Genomic DNA, 26,194 nt, shown 5'->3' on the forward strand with positions numbered 1-26,194 from the left:
CTTGATGCAAAAGATCTTTAGATCTGCTCTGGGATGTCTCAGGAGGACTTAAATAGACTTTAAGATGGTTAAAACAAATTAAATAGCCTATTACATATTACATTACATTTACTGCCCTACCACGCAGCTCCCATTTCATAGCCTATAAAAATTAAATTTTCTAGCACAAATTGACACTTAAGGTAGACCTGTGCCATCTTCAAACAAGGAAGTTTGACCATAAYTGAAATTGTTATCATTAGATTTAAGGACAATGAAAGGGGCAGGCAAATTGAATCCCATTACATTTTGACACTACTGCATGCAGATCTTTTTGTGTATTGTTGGTGAGAGAGCTTCAAAAATGCTCTGTTTCYCAAGTTTAACAGACCTGAAGATGATTTTCCTTATATTTTTCCCATATAGGTTAATATTTCCTTAGTTTTTCAAGGGGAAAAAAAAAGTAGAGCTACTGGAAGAGATCTTGTGATACTGCAGCAACTATTTTATGAATAACTCACTTTTAAATAAGGTGCTGACTGAGTTCAAACCCATAAAAATTCTATGGAGGAAGAAAGCCTCTATCCCAACTGATCAAACTTAAATCTAATAATTTCAAAGCAATACTTATGGCTGCATTTCACACAAATATTCTGGCTGCAGTGAACAGGGGGAAAGATTTTTCTGGGGCAGGGTAGTCTCCATGAATGAACACAGTCACGTAACACCCCTCAAAGCTGCTCCCARTTCTTGGTTTCACCTACTTCAGCCATAAACTACATTGACCCTTCTCCAAAACACTTAAGAAGCAGACAAAGCCCAAAACCAAATGAAAAATACATACTTCTACCCAACATACCAAATTAGAAACCTTTTCCCCTCAACCTTGCTAAATGTCACGTGCAAACTTAGGAACAATCCTTATTTATTTTGTGCCATCATTCACAAGCAAAGGTGAGAAAAGTGGCTCCATAAAGTCCAACCTTGCTAAACAGTAATTTTAGGTCAGCTAAAAATGGCTGCAAATAGACATCAGACATGAGGGTTTCATTAAGTCAAACCCTTCTAAAGGTCAGTGGTTGCCCATCTTACACCACAATTAAACTTCAGTTAACACAAGTGGCAGCTGTCTGCATGCACTGTGTGCTTCCCTCAGCACACACACAGAGCCACAGTGGTTATTAGCCTGTGTTTCCTCTCRGTGCACGTCTGGAATTACATTTTTGTCCACAATTTGATGGTTTCAATGAGAACAGTTAGAATAAATCAAGATGATAAAAATACCAGAAATTATCATGCACGAGAAAAGTGGGAAAGGTGGGAGGAAGGGCAAGAGGGACGGGGAGAGAAAAAAATTGTTTATGCACAAAGGTAACTCAAGGCCATGAAACGATCAGGTTTGCTGTTTTCTTGGTTTGGTTTTGGGTTTTTTGTTTGTTTGGTTGGTTTGTTTTTTCAGAAGACAACCTATCCTTTCATTTTGTTCTCGTGTGCTCTGCCTACTTCACTACTTCTCTGCCCCACAGCAAGGTCCTGCTGCTACACAAACAAGTTAAAAGATGTGAAATGAATGTATTAATATTATGCTATGRTTTCATTAAACGATATCTCAGATTTTGATAACAGCAGCCAAAAAAAGTATAAAGAGYCAGAACGGTAGTTTATCAAGTATATTGCATGAAAAATTCTCCTCATATTCTACAGAAAAACCCTCTTATTTAAGGAGATTTTTTTCTGTTGTCTTTCCTTTGAGGAGCAGCTGTTTTCCTTTCTCTGGGTGGTAAGAACATAAACAAAAGTGACATGAATAAAGCATGAGACCTGTTATGTTTCTCTTGTTTTGTTTATGTCTGACTATCTTTACTGCTGCACATCGTCTACCATTCACTGTGCACTAATATCAATACGCAGCAAGGGGGGGAAATGCCTTCCAGAAAAACTTTGTGCATAAAATACAGAGCTGATGACTTGAACTCACGATGCCAGATAGCTAAAGGTGGCTCCTTAAATACAACAAACCAGTACTGAAACCAAGGCAAACAAAAGGAGCATCCTAACGAGAGAGTAAGGACAGCTCAGGAAGCCACAGAGACAGGGCTAGTCCTGGCTGTAAATTCTAGGACAGCTTTTTCCTTTCTTCTTCCAAGGAATAACTCGAGATCAACACAACAGAGTGGTCTCTCTGGCAAACACAGAATGTGGCTTCTAACCCATTACAGCACTGGTGTCTAAATCATCCACACAAAGACCAATCTGTTGTGACTGTTGCTATCAACTGTTTCCAACCAACTCACAACAGACACATCTTTCTTCTTCTTGAGGTTAGTTAGGGTTTTTTTTTTTCTTCCTCTCCACTAAATGCTTAACAAAAGCAATAGGTCTGGGTCCAATTTTCATCTTTCAGTGGAAAGTACTGTTTTATCAAGGCAAGTTATGGCTCATTCATTGTACTACTGGGAGACACCACAGAACACCCTTCCCTGAGGGTCAAATCTGGCCTTCACAGCAAAAAGATAAAACTACAAATTTGTGTGGGATGAGGGAAAGGGAAAGAATCAAAGGGAGATCTTTTGTCTGGAGCCATGTCTACAGCAGTGGAATCACCRTGTTTGTTTTTTAACAACTACTGGATGGGACTGTCTTAACTCAAGTGCTATGAAAATAAGAGTTCTTCCATGCCACTGGAAGTAACTACAAATTGCAATAGGAGTTACTGGGAAGGGACTGGCTAAATGTTCACAGGAAATATTCTYACTACAACAGACATCAAAACTATAGATCCAGATGTCCTTTTCTAGCAGCAGCACCAGGAGATTTTCTTGCTCCTCCTCACTGTCCCAGCTGTCTGTGCTGAACTCAGCAGCCTGGCAAATTCACGAGCTGAGAAGAGGAAGCAGGAGCTGCTGTAATGATATGGTTACTACTTGAAAAATGGTATGGACCAACTACTCACAGTTTTAAACTAAGATTATCAATWAAAAAAAAGAAGACCTCTGACTTCAAACAATGCTAGCAATGTCCTGATTTTATAAATGCTGAGAGCAACKGCAAGCCTTGTCTTAATCAGTGAGTTTCTGCAGTTTAGTGTTTCAAATCAGCACAAAGTAGACAAGTAAGACTTGCAATTACACTCCAAACCCCCCATTCAAGTCATTCTGAATTGCTTTCCTTTACCTACACAAATAAGTAGTCTTAGTTCATAAARCTCTCAAATGTTAAATAATTACCAACTCGAGTACACTTGCACTTGCTTGGCATCAAAGCCTTCCATCTAGAATGACAATTTAATGCAGATTTGGACAATKCTAAGGTAAACACAGGTCTTTATTTTAAATACCACTGCAATAACATTAAGTTAACTGAAATACAGGTATCAAACTCTGTGTGTGTGACATGAACCACGGGGAGGTTAATCTCACATCATACCTCGAGTTCTACACATTCTCTTTACAAGCTTTTTCCATTTAGATTTAGCGTCAGTAAATGATGCGTTTTATTTTGCCTCAATTCATTTAATAGAGCGGCTGAGTAAAAACAAGGATGTCAATAACAAGTAGTAATTTAACTCTCTCACAATGGTATGCAGAAAAGTAAATTATACTTGGTCAAAGAGGTCAAAATGGAAATCAATACATTATAACATTCTTCTGCTGCACAGCATTAACAGTTTGTGTTTGTTCCCTTTCAAAGACTGGATGACTTTGTTCTCCAAGCCTTCCTGAGCACTCAATCCCTACCAGTAAATTGCATTTGCTTAATGCACAAGTAAAATCAACTACCTGTTAATATTGCTAATCACTGTACATACGTTAGGGAGAGCTTAAGGAAAGAGAAAAAAACCAAGGAAACCAAAGAGACAAAAGTACATTCATAGGTAACTTTATAAAKAAAGATTTCAGAGTTTAATGGTAAAACAAGTTAACTTTTAACACCAAACCCTAAAAACATAAAAAATAAGCCTCAAGAGCTATTTTTTTTCCTAATGGCAAATGGTCATTTAGCGCAACCAAAAAAAAAAAAAAAAAAAAAAAAAAAAAAAAAAAAAAAAAAAAAAAAAAAAAAAAAAAAAAAAAAAAAAAAAAAAAAAAAAAGTAAAAAAAAAAAAGAAATCTCATAAATTTCAAATTAGTAAGAGGTTTTGCATGAAAAAATACTATCAACTTAGTTTAGTTTAGTTAGTTAGCAGAGAAATTTCTTTTAAAACCATGCCAGTAAAGGCAGCAAGCATGGACGTAATCCCCCTGAAAAGCTGGTTTTRCTTGTATGGATTGCTTGAGCTTGTCTTAGGACCCTCCCAAAATAAGTCAGTGCAGCAAGACAAAGGTAGAACTCCTTGGCAGTCCAGCACACTGAAATCACTAAGGCCTTTCTGAGGTAAACCTGGAAACTGCAAAGCAGTTACTACAATTTTTTTTCACACATTCTCAAAAAGGAACAATTTCAGAGAAAAAAACACCTGCAGTTTAGTATCTGTTCAAAGCTGAGGTTCTCTGAAAGCCTGAYTAAACACTATTGAACAGATTGTTGGTATTAAAGAAGTTCTCATAATACAGAAAGCCCAACACCATCTGTATAGGAAACATCTTTCTCAAAATACATCTCCACCTCCGAGGTTTGGTCTCAGCCTTATCAATACACATCTGTCTTCACCCGTGTGAACAGCTATTGGCAAACGTTTACAAAAGACACCCTTRAAACTCCCTTGAAGTTCAGCTTTACTTTTGGTAACAGCTCTCAACCAAAGACTTTTACAAGTATTTCAAAGAGCATCTGTTTTGAAGCTGCAGAAGTGAGGTTTCTATATCTCACATGTGTCTTGAGCCAGGCAATCAGTAAAGGCTTATCTTTACTATCAGATCATCAGCAGAAGAATTCAGTGTTGACAGATGAGTTACAAACCAACTTTTTTTTGCAATTCCTTTACTTAGGAAGCTGGTCCGARATTAGGCACTATGTGATTACTTGAGGTTAATTTTTCAGGCTATGCCCTCAATAACAAGTGATTTCTGTAAGAACAGAGGGAAAAGTGTTATTGTGAGTCCAATGYTGCTCCTCTCCCGAGTGGAGACAGGCTGATACACGCATTGCGCAACCAGGAGAATCTGCCTCCTGACCCCCGGCTGTGACTGCTGCCAGTTGGAACATGGAAAAACCCTTGGATCAAATTCCAAAGGAGAGGCTTTGCTGAGCTCTCAGTAAAGGGATTCAGCATGTTGAGGGAAGAAGTTTCAAAAGGGAATGACACCTTAAAAAAATTTAAARTAACTTACGTCAATTTTCTTTTGATGTAGTTTTCTTATGTAAGAGTAGAGTTAAAAGATCCTGAAGATTTCTTTTTGGGTTAGGTTGGATTKTTTTAAACACAAAAGCAAACTAACCTCCCCCCACAATATCTTTAACATGCATTCAAGCAGTCTACCATAATAAACACAACAATGATTACATGAATTTTCACCAGTCCTGATGACTGTTATAGAGCAAACCAGACAGACAAGCAATGAGCCATCACACCTTCTCATTTACAACGATTATCAGAGATGTCACCAAGAATTTTGAGGGTGGGAGGGGATTTGCCAGAGCTACGAACAGAGTAATGATCTATTAAGCTTTAGAGCCTACTCTGATAACCCATAAAATTAAAGCAACTAGAAATGTTTTATAGTCTTTATGGATTTCCAGACACATTTGTGTAACTAACACCTTCAAGCACTCCACGCAAGAATACAYAGAAATACATCCCTGAAAATGAAATTCCTGGTAGTCTGCTTTTCTAYATCTCAGATTCAACTTGACAGGAGTAAGATTGATCAAAAGCAACCAAAGACCCTSCACTTCTCCTTCCTCTCATTTGCCATGCAGACAATAAACTCACATAAAACAAACACCACAAATGGAATAATGATTGAATTCAAACACAACTGTGGCCACTTCCAGACTGATTTTGTTCTGTGGTATATAACCGTGTCACAASGAGTCCTCCCCATAAATCTCAAACCCAACTTTTCAAGCAATCAAAACGTAAAAACTAAATAATTCTATTTGACCTTCATTATTTAGGTCTGTGTGCCAGGTCTAATCAGTTCTCACGAGCACATTCCACTTCTTAAAAACAGACTGTAGAAATACATTTTTCAAACTAAAAGGAACACAATGCATTGTTTTGATGCTACMGCCTGAAGCCCTTTATCTGAGTTTTATCAAAGTATACTCTATCACTGATCAAAGCAGCAATGACAACTTAATGTTTTTTAAAGTTATGTATCACTGTATAAACTTCCCACTTTTGTCTCGTGGCCCCTGGCTCTGCATGACATTGGGGGGACAYTCAAAGGTCAGACTTTCTTTTCCAAAGCCCTCGGTTCCCAACTGGCAGCTCTATCCATGGCAGGAATGGGGAGAGGAATTCCATCAGAGCTCTCTCCCCATGTACCCTAAAAATTTCAGGCTGTCATTTCTTCTGTCAGATATTGGAATGGCTGCTTGGTATGTTACTGTATCAACTATCTGTTCCACGTCACCCTATGACTCATTTTACTATCATCCAAAGACTGTTTCTGACTCTAGTATTAAAATCAATATTTAATCTTGAATTTCTTTCAATTTATTACTTCGCATATGCCACATAACTAGCTTTTTAAAGCAAAAGTTTGAAAGCTACTTGGACACGCAAGCCTTTTCCTAAAAAAAAAAAAAAAAAAATCTGTATTTTAACAATTCACTAAGAAATCTCAAATTGAGTTTCCTAGAAAAATGTTATGCAATTTTCTGTTTAATGAACTGTGTTGAGTTGTACTTAAGACTTCTTATTTAATAAAAAGGCATAAGAACATGTRACATATGTTCTTATGCACCACATTTCTACAGTCACATTAAGACCTCCAACATCTTCACAGAGTTTAAGCTTCAGATGAATGGTTGTCAGGATTACTTAAAGCACTCTCAAAATTCCTGTCTACCCCCACAAACAAGAGGAAAACCCCTGGAGAAACGAGGCTTACAGTCACTTGAGAAATCAAGGACTGCCCGAGCAGAAGAACGAGCCAGGATTTCAGAGGCAGCACCAAATCTCTGAACAATAGAGAATCCAGTTAAATCTGCTCCCATCCTCTCAGGAATGTGGGAATCATCCAAGGACCCACCATTAGAGGCAGCTCCAAGTCCTTTATCTCCTATCTAAGAGCCCTGGAGGGGAAGCCCATGGCCCAGAGCTCAGCAAACAGACGTGTCCCTGCAAGGATTCGGATTTGCAGGAGCACTGCTAAGCCACAAGTTCAACAGGCTTGGAAGCACCACTGGGAATAATTAGTTTGGCTCTTCCTGCTCCATCCTGATTTCACCCACACCTTACCACGGTTCTTAGTGGCTCTCCAAAGGAAGGAAGGAACAGGGAGGAGCTGGAGGGGGTAATTCTGTGAGTTTGGTGCACTGAAATCTTTCATTAGGATCTCACATGGAACAGAAGGGAACAAATGGGAGCATTGGCCCATTCTCAGATTCAAGTTTCAAAACAAATATCACAGCGACCTGGGATTTGGAATTGAGAATAGAATCAGAATTGAAAATAAAAAAATCAGGCAACAGCAGGTCACAGGCAGCCTCACACAGATAATGACACCCTCTACAATTAGGTTGTCCAACAATTTATTGACAAWGTATTTACAATCAGAACTCAGGGGGTGTCATTCTGAGATGTCTCTGTCCAGACAAGTGATGCCAGTGGTGGACAGGAAGAATTGCCACAGAAAAAGGAAACCTTTACAGATCAGTCCCTGCCCAGATCATACAAAGAATTCCAACAAAACAAGGATGTCTGAGATGCTGATGTACAGCACCGTGCTCCTAGACACTCCTGGATCTATTAATGAACTCAGTAATTACATCAGCATACTGCTCATGTTTAAATACAGTCAAAACTCAATCAGACACAGATTTTTTTCAAGTCAAAGCATCACCAAAACAAGAGGCCAAAAAAAAAAAAGTGTGATTGATCCAAAATCATTATAATCTTGCTAAAATGTGCAAAAARGAAGAAAAATCAATAGCTATGTTACAATTTTGAGTGACCTTTAAATATTGCAAGACTAATATTAGAAAACTCAAAACACTTGGCCATTACCGTGTGCTACGACAGGGTTTTAGGCTTCCATTTATTGACATGAGGCCTTAATGCCAGTTTCAATTTGTGCCTGATCGTTTTTTTCTGACAACATGGAATGACCACAGAAGTTAAAACGTGTTTTAYAAAATTGCAGATACTTGAAAATATAATGCACCAAACTGTATCACAATTTCCYTTTTTTAACTAAACACATGCTCATTAAAGGAGCTTAATTTCCAAATACTTTTTCCAATGATTGCTCTAAATTAGAATAGCAAATTTTAAGATGGAATTTTCTAGTCCAATAAGCCTGGTACACAAAGCAATATTTGAATCCGTAATTTAAATGTTACAATGAGGGACGCTGATGGCTTCCTCCAACTGGTTCCCATTAGTTTTCAGATTACTGAATTACAACACATACATMCACAGCACATGCATTTCTGGGGACCTGCTGTGCAGCACCAGAATGAGGAATACCAGAAATACCGCAGGCCATTGTTGAAAGAGATACTTCTGTTGGATTTTTTATTTCTTAACGTCATTTCTGCTACAGTTGYGGGAAATATTTCAGTTCCAGTGCACCCAATAGAAGCCCATCTGGAAGAAGTGTTGGAACAAAAGCCTATATTGGAACAACATTTTTAAGCATAAAATATAAGTCTGGAATTTTTCTGAKTATGTTTATACTATTTTGGCTACCAGCATCCAGTGACATTATGAACCTTCYGTGGTACACTGAAAAATGTTATATGATAGTAACAAAGAAGCTTTTAACAGCCCCTAAACATGAGGGGAAGTGGAAAAGAAAATAACTGTAAGGGGCAAGTAGACAAAGAGAGAACAGTGAGCAGCTCTAAGCACAGATGAATCATTCTGACATTCTATACAGGTGAGGGTATACAGGAAAAACTTCAGTTAACAAAAATTTCCAGGAATTTAGTGGAATTCTTTTATTCTCTGTCTTMACTTCCCTCCCCATAAATTTCAAGCACTCAGAAGTACTGAAGTCCTCCTGAGATTCTAACCCAAACCAAATGTTTGAGCAAGGCAGACTCAAACATTTAYAGTTATAAAATCCCAAGCAACCAACATCCTTTAATGAAATAGGTTCCACTGTGTTTGGACGTGCATGGAAGTTAATCCATAAGGAATACCAGCTGTACAATAAACTGCCCTCTGCTTTGGTCACTTCTGCTCAGGTCTCCAAATCCAATCCAAATCATTTCCCATCCACATTGCCATTTTGTTCCTAACTCCTCCCTGCTGTAATTTCATAGGGGAGTTTTTCTTATAAAAAATCCAGTCCTTACAGGCTGCCTGGATAGGCCTGTATTGGAGTTTATATACGATCAAAAGATTTAAAATATTTTCCTTCTAGAAATCATAGGAATGACTTAGAGATACCATCAGGTATTTWTATTGTACTTCTGGATTAATACAGCATAATTACCAAAGCCTCATTAATCCTGATGTGAAAAATGCAGTATAGTAACAGACAAGTGAGTTTTGCACCTATTTAGGAAAAAAATGTAATAATTAGCTGTTGTTGAACCAAAGAGGTCATGTAAAACTTAGTATACTGACCCTTGGTTTTATACAGCAAACTGAAGATAGAATTATTAAGCAGAGCTTATATTTTACAGACCTGTGCAAAGAAAACCTTATTTTTAATAATCAGGCATCAACTACTTCAAGGAAAACAACATATTATTATAATAATTAACATATTTTTATTTAGGAGACCATGCTCCTTTAAATAGTCACATACTTGCAGAGTGCAAAGCTCATGTAACCTAATCTGTGTTTTCCTCAAATCCCCACAAGTCCATTTACTTAAAAACACCACGCTCCTGGATGGGTGCCTGGCGTACCAAACCTGTCCCGTCGCGCATATTTTTATACATGTTACTAAATTAGGAAAGCAGAGTGGACTAAGGTTATGCCAACTTGGAAAAAAAGAACAGGGTCTGCATCAGTTTGTGCCTTTGCTTTTAAACTCATAACCATTATAAAAAAATKTTGAACTTTGTTATATATCAAAGCAATCTGCCCTAACCAGAGATAGTAACAAAAGCAGAAGGGAAATCTGRGGGGAGCAGGTAAGAAGCCAAATTTATTCCCCCTCATTTTGAAGGCTCTAAATCAAAATGTGGAACACAAGTTTAAAAAAATGAGTTAGGACCACATATTTTCATGCCAGGGTCTAGAGTAAGAATAGAATTACTGGCATGCTGTACCCATCAGTGGAAATCTACTGTGAAAAGAAGGGAGGGTAGAAGTCGTGTTTATGTGCCTTTAATTAAGATTTGCTGAAATCCCTTATATTGAGCTCTATTCAGAATTGTAAGTTGGGTATTCAAGAAGTCTTTACCAGTTAAATACTGGTATGAATAGTAAATACAGATATTGTGCTCACTAAAAAAGTGAGAGAAATGAATATGCAGTTTTTGTATCTGGAAGTTTCTTCTGCCCCCAATTAGTAAAGCAAATTCCAAAGCAAAGCAGACTTTGCAATAATCACTCAACATTCCAAGGGTTACAGCATACACAGACAAAGCAGCAATCAACAATTATCGTCTGGTTTACAATTTTAACAGTTGAACACTTCTTGTCATTACAATGAAGTCACCTATAGAGGAGAAAATTCTCTAGTATTTATCTATCTTTAAAAGTTACATATTTCAAAATTCATCTTCCTGAACTGTTCCAGCCTTCTGGAAGGACAAGTTGTTTAAGTTACAAAAACTCACTGATCTTACCGCTATTAATTTCCAATTAACTGAGAGGGTTATTCATTACAGAGAGATAATTATTAATTTCCTAATAATGGGTGGGAAGACTCAATCCTCCCTAACATTAAATATGATCAGCCTCAAAAAGGTGTGGTCTTAACAAATGGAATGGGAACACCCAAGTTCTATTTTTGGCTAACACTGACTCCTGCTGTGGCCTGGAGCAAATCACTTCTGTTAAAAACACTTTTTTTCCACTCTGTAAAATGAGGATAACACTCCCTTATCAGCTTCACAGGATCTTTCTCAAATGCTTTGAAGATAAAGTTTTATAAGCCTACAAATGTATTTTAATGAGTCTTAAACTGTATTTCTAAAACAATTTGCCTTAAAAAGGAGAAGGGTTCGAACAGAACTGAAAGGAAGGGTCTCTGTGCTGTTAACCTCCCCTAATATTGCTGCAGTTTGCACTTTAAATACACCAAAAGCATGCAGATTTACTTTCCTTCAGTCAGTCTGAARGAAGCAAAATGGCAACAAGTAGATGCAAGATGCAGTCTCCAGAGAAAACACAGAACTGCGGATTTGCAATGGATTTGCACATCCCMTCTCCTGGGGCAGGAAGGGAATTTGATGAACCTGCCCTGGACTCTGGCAGAGACCTGCACCCCTCCAGCCACGGCTGCTCTGTCACCTGCACTGTCCTTTAACATTCAAACAAACAGCATTCCACCAGTCGCAACTAATTTGCTATTATTTGGCCACTTTTTGGTTTTTTTGCTCGGTCAATGCATTCACTCTTGGTTTTTGAAGTTCCTGAACAACAAACACAAAGAGAACCTTGGTCTACCCATGTAAAGACAACTGCTGATTTTTTTTTCTCTTCTTAAAGGGAATTTTGCCAGAAGATGGGTTGGGATCATAAACCATACCCTCTTCTTTAATTACTTAGCTTTTGCTCTTGACTTGGCAAAACATTAAGCTTTTCATTTCAGTAAATCTATAATTAACTCCAGCATGTGCTGAGTAAACATAACCTCACTTTTAATTAAATCTTAGAACAAGATGCTACAAAACTTGCTCTTTCTAAAGAGAAGTACCTCTCAAGTAATGGGCAAAAAGAAAATTCTAATCCTTGTCAAATAAGAAACTTAAATCCAACTTTGACTACAASCCACCCTCTTTTAAGTCATCTGTTCCCCAAACGTGCATTCCAACTACAAGACCRAAATGTAAACCTAAAGAGCCACCACTGCACATCAAAAGAGTCCAAGGCTAAAGTCAAACCAAATCTAAATGGTAACAGCAAAACAAAACCCTGGCTTTGGGACTCCTCAAGAGTCATTTTTATAATGCATCTCACTGGATTTTTTTTTTTTCAAATGACACAGCACCTCTTACACAAAAAGAAATATTATTTCTCAAGAATGAAAGGAGCTGAAACATCATATGCATTATTACAATCAGAAACAAAGGGGAACATTCTAGTTAGTCATTTGTGAGAAGATTCAGAAAATTTCCTTCTGACAGTACGTCCATATAGAACTAACTCTGCAATTCCAAAAAAATGAAATATCAATTCACTGAATAAAAGGAGAAATCTCTGAAAAAATAAAGTTCAGCTACTGTGAAAACACAACGTCATGTTTTAAGTGAAGCTCATACATGAACTAATGMAATAATATGAAATAACCATCTTTTGTTTATGATGATTTTTTCCAATAACATCTTTGGTGTCACACGTTTCCAAATGGCCCTCAAGAATTTAGATTATTTAAATGCYACATTTAAATAGTAGAAAACTTGACAAAACTTACTTCATGCTAAAGAATTGCATTTACCAGAGCCAAATAAATGAACCAAGAAACTGTTAAAGACAGCAGCTACAAGATTTACAATTTGCAGAACAAAAAAATGTTGTACATTTAAATGAAAACAAGTCCTCAAGAGAACTTTATAACATTAAATCTCATACTACTTCTCTGCAACTCTTTTAATCAGCTCTTGTCTGAAATGCAGAACCTCTCAGGGATTCTGATCACCACAGAATGTAGATACTGGTGACTCTGCATTAGGCAAAGCTGGTCCACTTATTAATCTTATCCAAAGTATATTCAAAATATGACATTAAGAGAATTTCACAAGGGATTTTCTAYTGGCCATTTGATATCATATCCCATAACAGGCATATTCTGACCAATTTTTAATTCTCACCAAGTTGAGCTGAGTGACCTTTCAGCAGTTCTGCCAACAAAGCTGACAGAAGCCCCATCAGCAGTGGCAAATTAAACACAAGAGCCTTGRGGCCAAAGCTCAGGAGCTGATCCAGGGTGGCTCTGATTTGGGAGCGTTTGCTGAGCACAAAGGAAGGACTATCACAGGATCACAGTGTCACTACACAGAAGCTGCTTCCCCATCTCCAAGGGACACCATTCCATGCCTCACCTAAAGTACATTTTCCTCCTGATCAGTCCGGCATTGCCTGATTTCTTCAGGAAGCTAAAGCTTRTGTACTCACACCAGCTGCATGTATTTTTATCATTCTCTCCCACCTCCTCCCTTAAAATATTTTTTTTTTAACTCATTGGACAATCATGACCAAACCTGAGAAAAGCAGAATGGCTGTCATCAGAGTGGCTGTCATTATTACGTTCTCACAGGTTTTATTAAAACAGGTACTTAAGAGATTAAAACCTTGCCCAACCCAGTGAAGATAAACCACAGCACAGGCTCAAGCTCTATCAGAGTGTGAGGAATCTCTACAATCAGACTAGAGGCTTAAATCTAAACCTTAAACGCACACTACTTCAATTGGTTTAAAATTTCATTTCTATAAGGCAAATCTTAAATACTAAAAATGAACCTTAAGAGCACAATTGTGGAACAAAGCCATTAAAAATGCAWAATGAATCAACATATGCTATTAATTGCACTGTTTCTTCCAGCTCTTAATCACAATTAATGAAGACACAACAAAGAATCATTCTTAAAAATTAAAATGCAATAGAACAGTGGGGGTGTTCAGACACATAATAGCAAACATTTACCATCCAACTGTGCTGCAGCTGCAGTGAAGATATTTTTTAGCAATTGATTTAGGATATGATTAAGAATATCCTCCTAGATATCCACGGAATTTCAAAAAACTGAAGGTACTTTTATCACCAGACACTGGGAATGGAGACTCAAGAGGAATGAACAGGCAACCACTCTAAAGTAATTTCCATAAATGACTGTCATCTAAACACAAAAGCTCTTTTTGAATGCAGACCTTTATATCCTGCACAAGCTGCACTTGTAGAAGCTAAGAAATGGTTCCTTTTTATAAATTAAGTGCCATTAAGAGCTGTCTTTCCCCAGCAATGCATTGCAGTGCAGCAGCAAACACACAGCAGAATGATGCACTGCAGTGAAATCACATTCTATCCAAGTTCAGCTGAACTTTGCCAGCTTTCCCAACAGAATGCTAGCTGAAACTATTATGAAGATTCATGCTACCAGTGTAATTAAGGATGAAACAATTCATCAAAATTTATTATATTCAACAATTGAAAAAGGAGAGTAAAATAAGTGCTAYTTTGAACCTCAAAGATTTATTTTTYATAAAGTCTTTGAAGTCYTCACAATTTTCCAGAGAACATCTAAGAAAACATGCTTGGAAGTCCTCTTTGGGGATGGTTCTCTTAGGAAACACTCACTGCAGTAGATCAACTCTCCAGTGGGCAAAAAACGCAGTGTGAATGAAAGGCTAATCCTGTTTGGGCTGGTAACACTCGTGTGACATCCAGACATACTGACAGGGACAGGATTACTACCACCAGCAGTAATGGCACCCAGGGACCACACACCACTGCACTCTCCAACTCACAAGTAGCCAACACTACTATCATTTCTAAGCATGCAAACTTCTCGTGCACACAAACCTAAACACGCTCAGGGACAATGCTCAGGACCAAATTTTGTATAAACTTCAGGAGAAATTTAATGCAGCAAGTCTCAGCTGATACCAGTTCCTAATCAAATGTGGTAGACTCCAAATCAACTCTTCAGTAATGTAAATTATTCTTTTGAAAGTCTTTTTTGGAACCTTTTTAAGTTAATGTGTGAAGTTTTGCAGAAAATGTGTCACTTTCTCTTTGAACAAGTCTTTCTTTCATGGTACAGCACCATAAGGTAAATTATCTTTGAGGAACATAAAGCACACTCAAGTCACTCCTTTCTTTTGAATGTAGGACATCTGAAAATTGATGGAAATTTTATTGGCCTTGGGTCATAATGTTTAACAGGTTTATCTAATTTCATTCCAGAGCATTTACATAGTCATATACATTTTTTTTCTTTCTAATCATAACCACCCTTTGACTTTTTTTAAGCAGCCTAGAAAAGTGCAAGGAAAGGACAGCAAGATTTCTGCACCAAAACTTCAAGGAGCATTTGCAATTCTTGAGAACAAACAATGTGAACTTACAAACACMTGAAGGTCACATTGGGAAATTAGTTAAAATAGAGCCAAAAGCTAATCCTGTTAGATTACGTTAGACCACTTTTTTTTAAACCATAGCCTTAAATTTTTATCGTCTCTTCAGATCAGAAAATGCAAATGCACCAGAGAAAAATTAAAAACTGAAATTAAAAAAAGTATTTGAAAATCACCATCATCTTATCTGAACRTATATAAGAGTAATGGAAGAATAATAATGTCGTATCTGCTTATCAAAGTATTTAGAAGAAAAAAAAAATCATTCAAAATCTGCCCATGGCCAACTTTTTCTGACTTTGTGTCACATTTACTTTGAATAATTTTTTTTATTATAAACTAGCAAGACAAATATTTGTTATCTACTGTCACAATGAGMTAGAACTGCCATAGGCAAAGCTACTAGACATGTGTCTTTTTAGAGAATACAAGATTGGGGCTATTGGGCAAAAAGAAAGGAAGGACCGGAATCCTTTATATTGGGGAATATTGGAAGAAACATCATTTTATCATAATGACAGTTGTCACTGGCATTTTGTGTCTTCTCAAAAAAGTTCAATMTTTTCTTGATATGATGGCAAAAGCTGTTAAATAAATACATTTTTCCCACTTCAGCAGCACAGGACTCTCTGTAAGCACAGAGAACACAGCTTTTTTCTAACTACAGAGCCCATTGGGAGCAATACAAACAACAATCCCTGCAAGTACAGGTTGTACCACTGAGTAAACCAAGAGCAGATCACTTGACAAATGAAGCTCCAAGGGCTGTGTCAGTGCTGTGAGCCCTCAGACAGTGCACTCACCTGCAGGTAAATATTTCAGCTGGTTGTTTGCCAGGCGAAGGTGCCGCAAAGACCTCAGGCGGCCGATCTCTGGACACACAATCTCCAGGGCRTTGTCACTTAGGTCCAGAAACTGCAGCTTAACCAGGGAGCCAATGGCTTGTGAGAGAACAGATTAAAACGTGAATGTGACCCRAGAGCAACGTTAAAATCTTCACAGGACTGTGAGAGGAGAAGGAGCCCCAGCGCCCGACAGCTGTGTCTGAGCACATTTCRAGGTGTTAAAGGCGGTCTCACAACTCCATGACATCAATTGTGGAAATGCTGCTCTGGCTAACAAATAGCTCTGCTGGCAGTGAGACAGGGGATAACAAATCCAGGGATGTACAGAATACTCCCATCTCTAGATTGTGCTCAGACAATTCTGCTCTGAAACCACTTKCTCCCTTCTCTTCCTTTGAGTCTATACAATTTACATTCAGAAAGGGCATAAACTGAACACAAATTCCTCAAGATGGGTACATAATTCCACAGTTAAGAAAAAAAAAAACCAACAAAACCTAGTACAAGTTTTTGCTCCTTTGTGTTTCAAATCTGTCATGATCTAAACCAGCAGAGTATTCAGTGTGGTAAATGTCTGAAAGCAGCAGACACTCTGGATTTCTGTTTCTGCAGATGAGTGCATTTGGCCTTTTCACTTTCTGCAATTAGAACTGGAGCAAACAGCATTTAGGTGCATTTGAGAAATCATTAAAATAATTTAACATCGTATAAACAAGGATATTATCAACTAAAAGCTAGACTGGTATATTTCGTATTAAAATCTTTAATGTTTTATGGGAAAATAAAGGAAAAATAAGCCTCTTCAAAGAAGAAAAATGAATATTTTATGATTRCTGCCACTTATCGTGAGCTGGTAGATTACTTACCTTCAGGTACAACAACTATGTTATTTGAATGAAGGTACCTGGGGGGAGGAGAAAAAAGCAGAGGACACCACCTGTTACCCTCAAGGACTTCTGCTACATWATCAGTTTGCAAAATATCCAGTTTCAGACTGAAAGAGCACCCTCAGAGCCATTCCTCCCTATGACCACAAAAGCTGTGAAAACTGGCAWTGGGCAGGTACTTAAGTTTCACTTGGATTATTAAATGATTAGTATAAAAATAAAAGAAAATGACATACCATTATGTAAAAGAAACCATTCACAGTTACAATAATAATGGGCTTTAGTTTTAAGAGTCACATGGAGGAAAACAAAAAGGGAAAAGAATAAGCAGAGAGAATAACCAGAATGAATCATATTTGATCACCAGGTTATTTGACACTAAGTGCTGGCCAAGGAAAGAAAAAAAGCCCACACCCACACAAGTTACACGGKTACAAACATTTTCCCCTGCACATAAACCCTCACACCTTTACTGAAGAAATAAGCACATGATCTATTCACTGCAAGTGGCTTTTTCAAACTTAAAAGTACATTTTTCAAAAGAAAAACCCAATCTTACACATGGTTATTTATGCAGCTACAGAGGGTGGCCAGATCTCTCACTAAGAATATTCAGCACCCTCTGATGGAGCACTTCCAGTACTTCTTGTAACATAAACACCGATCTTAGATTTTACACATTTCAGATTTCAATCATCATTGCTGCAAAAGAACAATTGGATCTTGTARAAAATAACAGTAACAAAATTTTGCAATATTGATATCCAACTGTAAAGGAGTACTAAGGACTCAATGTTCAATTGCTTAGGCACACACGGAATTATTTTCATAGCATATTTTTTTCCACTCTATTCCAAGAGCATTTCCTAAAGTAGGAAGGAGCCTGTCTTTTCAGGGAGGCAGAAAAGGGAAAAGACATAGGAACATTTCAACTCCATGGGGCATCAGAACCTTCTCTTTTTCTTTAAAAATTGTAGGTATTTAAAATTTGCTAAAAACTTAAATGTAAGAATACAATGTGTTTGTCTACCCATTTCACCTGCAGCTCCTAAAAATATTTGTGAACTATTTCACTTAAGCTAAAAAACTATATTATGAGGAGCTAYGTTCCACAGCATCAGGGGCATGATATACAAAGAAAAACACACAACAGKAACATTATTAAGGACATGACTTTTAGGRGAATAAAAACAAGTTAAGTTTGTCTCTCAAAATTGAAAGCTACTCTTGGAAATTGTTCTTTAAATAAAACTATTTTATGATCTCTGACTACAAAACAYCTCTTACTGTCTCATCAAAAACTGACTTGTCCTGTTAGAGCTACAAAGCACATTGCAGCTCTCTCCAGAGTACCAGGATGTGTGGGATAATGGTGGGACAAGTGAACTTGCTGAACACCAAATAATTTGGAGGTTTGACTCCTACAAATCAGTTGATTGTAAGAAATTATTTTAAGTTGTAATTTAATCAAGGTTTTCCTAAAGACACCATAAATAACAAGAAGATTTCTTGATGCCTGGTGGCAAAACTTGATATCTAATACAAAAATATTTATTTTACTGCTTCAGAGCACAAACACTCTCCAGACAGRGGCACGAAGAGAAAGGAGTCAATCCTCAGTGAGTCAGAGACTGCAGTGACCTACAAACCAGTTCAGCTACGCTGTGGCCACAGGCACCAGAAAGGTGGGGTTAAAGGGCCATGTGAGGATGACAAGATCAGACAGCTGAGGGCATTGACTCCTCAAATAAACACCTCCAGTGCSGAGCTGGCCATTAAATAAACACATCAATGCTTCAGCAGCTACTCATCTGAAAGTGAGGCAAAGGAGTTAAAAAGGGGAAAAGAGGGATGTGCCTTTTAGCCYCCCACTGCCAGTCCTACACAGAAGGGAATCACAACTTTGTAAGAAGAAAATGGAAAGGAAGAAAACATTGTCTCAGGGGCTTAAATCTTAAATTAATTGTCAAAATAATACAGTTCATGGGACATCTATTTTTTGGAACAAGACTGGATAAAGTGCTCTGCCTACAGCAATCATCATTCCATAGTTACTAGCCCTACAAACTCATCCCTGCTCCTATTTGACAATCTGTGACTTGSTTCCAAAAACTTATTACTACAATCAGCCAGACTGAGATCATAAAACCCCTGGGAGCTGGGGTGGGAATGAGCAGTGAGGGATGGGCTGSAGGCTGTAACCTGTTACTCTGGCTCTGTCACAACCCTCTGACCACTGCACTGAGGGGAAGTTCCAGGGCTTTATCAGTGTGACAAGTCTACACAGAATTTAGAGAGTAAGTATTTTTTTTTTCCCTTAGCAGTATAGACACTTGTATAAAGGKTCTTCTTATACAATAAACAAGAATTTTTTTTTTTTAAAAAATTAATATAATTTTAATTATGGAAATGGACTGAAGTGGAAAAGGAGGTGGACTGAATACACCTCCTTTAGAAAAAAAGCCCAACAACAAACATATTAAAAACAACAAAAAACAATTACCCTTTCTTGCCCACCAAGAAAGCCCTTCACACTTAACAGATAAGTTATATGCAAGCAATACATTCTAGATTATTTTAAGATGTGATAGATAAGCATAATAAAAATATATTAAAACTCCTACACAGACTCACAATTCCACGAGGTTTGGAAGCTTCTGTGCAAGGTTTTCTGGCTGAAAGAGAATTAGAGATTTTTTAGGCTTCCAAACAAAAACCAGACATACACATATTGTATATCCAAGTCATTTTAATCACAATACTACAAAATGTCAGCAGGAAAAATGGCAACAAGAAGGATCTATAAAATACCCTGTATCCATACCCCCAAATATCCATCAGGGCAATCTGGGATGTATCCAGGGGGARTAATTTGCTACTGAACAGAACTACWGCCTAGAAGTGACATTATCATGTCCTCAGCAAAATAGGAGTSMGATTTCTGAGACTGAAAAGATGGATTACCTAATCTTACTTTTGAAAATATATTCAAATAAATGAGGTAGTTGAAGGCAAGAGATTGCTAAGAAGCTGCAGCCTTTACAGACTTAAAGCAGAACAAGAACTGCACAAGATGTCTCACCAGAATGTATTTTATAATTCTGCTAAACTGGGAAATGACCTACAATCTTTGTGTAGCTTAATCAATTACCACCAAGCCAGAACTGCTGAATCCATCAAACTAGATTTTCATATTTACATATTAACATGCATATCATTTCCTAACTGCCAACTGATCCTGAGCTATAATTCTCTTCCTTGGTGGCATTTATAACCATGAACACATATCACAAAATTGGCTTCACAAGTTTCAGATGTCATGTTGGAAACTGTACTCAAAATTATTCAAAGTTAACACAGTTTTAATGCTTAAGAAACCTGCTTTAACATAGATTTGTGTTATTGAAAAAAAGGGCTTACAATACTGATACATGCAGAAACGACTGCATTTGAAAAGCAGCTTGATCACATAATTAAATTCCTGTTAAAACTAGAAATTTTCATGTGAATAAACATGACATGTGATACTTAAACAGGTAAAATAGGTATTGTAACTAAAAACATATAACTTCATGTTCCTAACTTGATTGTGGAGGAACATGCTAATCTGAAACAGTAATGTCGAGCTATGCTCATGTAGCAAACAGGCCCCGTGCTAGATCTGAGTACAAAACCCAGTTTGCTTAACTCGGGAGCAGAAATTTATGGGTCAGGACAAGAAATGTCGGATGAGGTCAAGAAACCCATGCGGTGACGTCAAACCCAAAAAGGCACAGTGGCTGATCCGGGGCTGCCACCTCGCGGCAGCACCGCCACGGCGCCGCGTTTTACCCGGGCAAACATCAAAGCTTGAACTCAGAAAATGTGCTCCAGCACAAAAAAACTCCAGCATTAATTACAATTAGTACAATTAACGACAATAAGGATGCTAACCTGCACCACAAACTATTGTCACTAKCTCACTTACTGCTATGTCAGAACAGGACATATCACATATTCTGAAGYAGTAAAYTGCAAACAATTATTCTTGATCCTGCTTCTGGCAGGACCAACAAGGCAAACACCTATTTCCTTTTACTAGATGGGGARAGTGGGTACTGGAATGCTCATGCTATCAAAGATGAACTGAGAAGTGGGAAGATTTGATGCTGGGATACAGGTGTGCTGTAGGGTTCTTTGATCCATTCATTATGTCACAGTACTCCATCACTTCCATCTTGCCAATGAAGACAAAAAGGAAATTATTCTTAGGCAAGGTAAATTCTGTCAGCGTAACTATCCCAGACATTTCAAAGGAGTCATCTGTCAAGGACAGGAGTCATTTCAGAAGACCAAAGAACAAAAGCTGRTTTAGTCATTTATTTTCAGAAGTCTGAAGGAATGAACCAGTGGGACAAAAGYAYCACTTAATTTTAAAGAAATATGGTGCAGGTTTAGTTTTGATGGTTGCTAATAATGCTTATGTAATTTAAAGTGTTTACTGATTAGCTATTGCTCATCACCTTGCATCAGCGGAGTATAAGGAAGACACATCTTCCTCCARTAACTTCATTGTTTYTTCAACTATTCTCAGATGAGATTTCCACATTCCTCCCCCGCTCCCAGTGTACATGACTTACTACAACTTCATTACAATTAAAAGCACTACTTGTCCTACCTATCAGTAGTGGACATCAAAAAACCTCATTATGAAATTCTGTTTTGTAAAAATACCTATGATTTGTGTTTTCACAAGTTCCTCATATTTTTTCCTCTCTGTCATCTCTTTTTGCAAAAGGAATTAACCTCAATCTCTCGACCTTCTCTCCCAGGGCATGTTCTCTRAAAGTCCCTCATTGCTGCTCTCCAGGTTCTCTCCAATTCACCCAGGCTGTTCATGAGTATGAAACTCTCAGCTCCAGCTTGTGCTTTAACAGTATCCAATAATTACTTCCTTCTGCTTTTAACRGAGACTGTGAAACTTTCCATGTTCCAAAAAGACATCTGCCTTTTTTTGTAACATGCTGCTGACTTGATCTATTTTGGTCCACTACAACTTCCAACATCTCTTCTGTGGAACAGATGCTCAGTGAATGACACCCAAATTTGTTTGCCTTGTTCCAACAATAGTGCTGAGCACTTGAATGAGATCCCAACAAGGCACATTATGAGCAAGCTATCCTGATTGCTGTGAATCTAATCATGTTCTGCTTCACACTGTTTGAAAGTGATTTTGCCTAAATATGATCTACATTTTAACTTTTGTTTCAGTTTCTTTAGCCAGGTCTTAGCACTTACATGCAACAGTCCTTATTGTTTTATCTTTTGAGCAGTGCCAAGTTAGTGAGCCTTACTGCACTAAATCATCACAATTTCACAAAGTGTCAAGGCAGAGCTGTTTACAGTCTCTGGCTATTTTATAGCAGCTTTCATTTGCAACCATGAATCCTATCCTCCCATTAAGTTATTACATATTATTAAATTATTGCCCAAAACCAGAGTGCTAAAATTATTCTCTACAGTACATGTCAACTTAAGGGACTCATTCAAGATGAATAAAAGGCATAAAATCTTAAGAATCCTTTCYATTTCTGGCCCTTAGAGTGGAGTACTGGAGTTGTTCTAGGAAACACTGAAAACTATACAATTTTAGTGACTTTAAAGTAGTCACACCCTACAGCTCTTCTATCCTTGCTATTATTTTACATTCCATACCATGGAAGACCTCACCAAAAAAAAAAACAAAAACAAAACAGCCAACCAAACCAAGCAACCAGACAAAAATGAAGATTTGGGAGTTAAGCCTATTCAGAGTGGCAAGTTTTGACTCTATTCTGTAGAGTCTTACCAGCTCAGAACAYCTCTCACAGTTATTTAACTGCCCCACACTGAATTCTGAGGTCACAACATCGACTCAGGGTAAGAATTTCTTCAGTTGAGGAAAAAATAACAAAACAAGAAGAAATCCTGAAAGAAAATCCCAAAATCCTGGCATTAACTCTATTCTCCTGCATTAACTCTACTCCCCTATCAACAGCAGCCCACAGATACAAGTCCTTACTGGAACCTTAACAGCAGATTTGGAATTAGACCWTGGGATTGACATTGCTTCTGAAGTTGGGCACACACTAAGGGAAAAGTCATTCAGCCTAATGAAGAAATGTAGAATTCTCCTAACAGGAGAAAGGCCTGTGAGTAAAATGTATAGGTTAAAAAAAAAACCCCAACAGAACAACAACCCTGACAAGAAAACCCCCAGCAAGCAGACAGAGCTTCAAAAGGGTAACCACAAAATGTCATGGACTTCCATTTATTATTCTCTGCATTACCTAGTTCAGGTCCAAGTACTCAYATCTTAACAGATGATGACACCTTTCAGGGTCAGATTATCTATAATATTATTTTGTAAAAATCATCTTGTTTTTTCGGTTTCAAAAATCAGAATTCCTAAACACCCAGACAGTAAACATTGCAATAAAGAGTTTGTCATACCAATGTAGTCAGGGAATTTCTTTTCATGTAAAGTCTCTCCAGGTACTGCAGCCCCTCATCTTTCAGTAACTCCAGAGGGAAGTGGTGGAGATTTCGGTAATTTAAGAACAAGTTCTTGTGCCGTTCCAGCTTTGCCTCAGAGATTGTTTTACACAGTTCTGATGCCATGACTAAGCACCACATCTACTGCATCGAATCTTCTGAGAGCAGACCCATTTCTAGAAGACAAAAAGAGGGAAAAAACCCAGTATTAGCAAAGTGTGGCAATGCCTTCTTTTGAAGGAACAGTCAGCCATTACAGATTATCTGACAATTTACCTAAACACACTTGTTCCACTTAATACACAAAGTCCCCAGAAGATCCATACTATAAGCTATAGTTAGAAGAAAGCCTTTGCCTGTTTTCTGGATCAAGTTTTAGTGCATTACAGGACCTGAAATAACAAAATCTTTAGGTATGTGTAATGATTTTAGTTTCATCCATGTTTGATTGACCTTTCAGATTATTTTGTCAAAAYTGACACAAGAAGAAAAAAAAAGCAACCTCTATTAACCATTACTGATGTCCCAGATCTATCCTGTGAYGTGTGCTAAAATAAGAAACCACAGATAAGAAAACCACACAATTAATAGAGGATTTTAGTCTCAGATGACTAGAAAACACCATCATCTTTTAAGCCAGAAACACAAAAGGCAATGAAAGTTTGATATGCTTTCCCACATAAAACTAGTGGAATAATTTACCAGTTGGAAGAGATAATTGGGATGGATAGGCAGCAAAACCAATTTAAAATAATACACTAATATATAAAATCTGAAACTTACAGTAAGAAAATAAATAAAGAGTTAGATAAGACAGATTTTCAGCTCGCCCTACTAAAAATAAAACCAGAGAGAACAAAGTGTCAAGCTTTAACTGACAATTTCGAAACCAGAAAACAAAAGCAGGAAGACAAATTAAAAATTAACTAGTATCTGAAACATGACTTTATTCAACTTGTTTTTCACATATAACCAAAATTCAAGCCATTATTWTGCTGTCTAGATTTAGACAACAGCAATGTTGCATCTTTTCAACTATCTCAGCAGCCAGAAGAACAGAATAAACCCAGACTATCTATTAATTTAAAGTTACCATTTTGCTACAGACTCATTTATATAAATTAATTCCCATTAACAAAAGGCAAGTAGTCAGAACTGCTTCCCACCAATAACATTTTCTATTTTAATTCATTCCCTCACTGAAGGAGAGGTTTCTAATGATAACAGATATTGAAAGTGAAGGTCCTAAATCAAGAATCCCATCTGATGATAAGCATGGTACACAAAACTGCAGCTGAAGACTGACAATCCTCCCATCCATGTAAATCAAACTACTCATSAGTTTCAGTAATTCCCTAGATTTAAAGACAAGCAGCTCTTAAAAATGACCTRTGTCTTTCTGGAACAAGGCACATTTTTGGGGGTTTTAAAAGGATTTTAACAGTTGCCTTCATTAGTTGTCTTAAGGGACAGGGCACACACACCGGCCCTTGGCACTCTTGGAATTAAAGCTCTTTTAGTCCAGATGATCAAGGAAATGAAGCCATTACAATTCCCAACTCCACTTCTGTGATAACCACTAAAATAATACATGGAAAAGCATTAAAAATTTTAATGGRCATAGTCTGTGTATTTATTATTAACTGCTACAATAKGAGACATGGTAAAGGAAAGCTCATCTTTGTTTGATTTTTTAATCAGAAGCTTTGAAACGACAAAACGTATACATAAATATGCAGTAGCCTYCCAATTTGTCTACAGATGCTTTTTAAGTGTTCTGCACTTGTGGGCTTCTCTTCAGAGTTGTGACTCCATGTAACAATTGCACATTTAGCCAAGGCAAACACAGATACACAAATGTGCAACCCCGCAGATGCAAAGTCCAGTCACAATCTACTCTGGCTCTCAGTTCAAAGGAACCTCTTCCTACTCCCTTCCACCACCAGCCAAACTTTTCCTCACTCAATTATCTTCTATCACATCCTCACCAAAGAGGAACAGCCACAGTCACGGTCTTKAAGGAGAATGAGGGCTGACAGTACCCAGTGACGATGGCCCTGTGAGAAGCCGGGTCACGCAGGGAAGAAAAAGGCGAGGAGGAAGGGGAAAGGGGGCACGGGGGAGAAGGGGTAAAGAGGTGAGAAGAGGGAGAAAGAAGGGGAAGAGAGAGACCCTGGATAAGGGGAACACGGGGCAGAGAAAAAGGACCGGGGAGACAAGTGGGGAATGGGGGGCCCGGCCATGGCGTGCACCCCCTCACGGAGAGGCGCCGTGCCCGCGCGGTCCGGCGAGACGAGAGCAGGGGCAKAACACCAGAGGTTACCCCCTCACCGTCAGGACCCGATAGCCCTGTCCCCGTTCCCATCCCCCCGTCCAGACCGGCCGGGTCATTGCCACTCACCGGGGCCACCGCAGGGGGAGCGGCGCCGCCGCCGGCCCAGAGACCCGGGGGCGGGACGAACCGGAGCGGCCCGGGCCGCGCGAGACCGCCGCCACCCTGCGGCTCTCGCGAGACAGCGCCCCGCCCGCGCCCCGCCCCTCCGCGGACAGCAGCCAATCACAGAGCTCCGCCTCTCCCGCCTTCCTCCACCAGCCAATGGGAGCGCGCCGCCCCTCAGCGCCTCGCCCGCCCCTCGCTGTGGGCTGAGGGGCGTTCCCGG

The 26,194-nt window shown here is 38.3% G+C and overlaps 1 protein-coding gene across 3 annotated transcripts in view; it reads right to left on the minus strand.

The window, feature by feature from the left end:
• Positions 1–26,041, minus strand: part of LRRC28 (leucine rich repeat containing 28) — a 52,071-nt gene extending 26,030 nt beyond the window's left edge. For 2 of the 3 annotated variants that reach the window (XM_057375308.1, XM_057375307.1), the window contains exons 1-5: positions 25,936–26,041; positions 23,493–23,710; positions 19,656–19,696; positions 17,001–17,038; positions 16,093–16,230 (exon numbers count right to left, since the gene is read on the minus strand). In XM_057375308.1, coding sequence (XP_057231291.1) covers positions 16,093–16,230; positions 17,001–17,038; positions 19,656–19,696; positions 23,493–23,675 — 400 coding nt within the window. In that variant the 5' untranslated portion in view covers positions 23,676–23,710; positions 25,936–26,041. Of the gene's footprint in view, positions 1–16,092; positions 16,231–17,000; positions 17,039–19,655; positions 19,697–23,492; positions 23,711–25,935 lie in introns of those variants that run through there. The other variant, XM_057375311.1, reaches the window with a different exon arrangement.
• Positions 26,042–26,194: the final 153 nt, after the last annotated feature.

The sequence above is a fragment of the Malurus melanocephalus genome, unplaced genomic scaffold, assembly GCF_030028575.1.
Source record: "Malurus melanocephalus ecotype Western Australia unplaced genomic scaffold, MMel_1.1 scaffold_244, whole genome shotgun sequence".
Taxonomy (NCBI): domain Eukaryota; kingdom Metazoa; phylum Chordata; class Aves; order Passeriformes; family Maluridae; genus Malurus; species Malurus melanocephalus.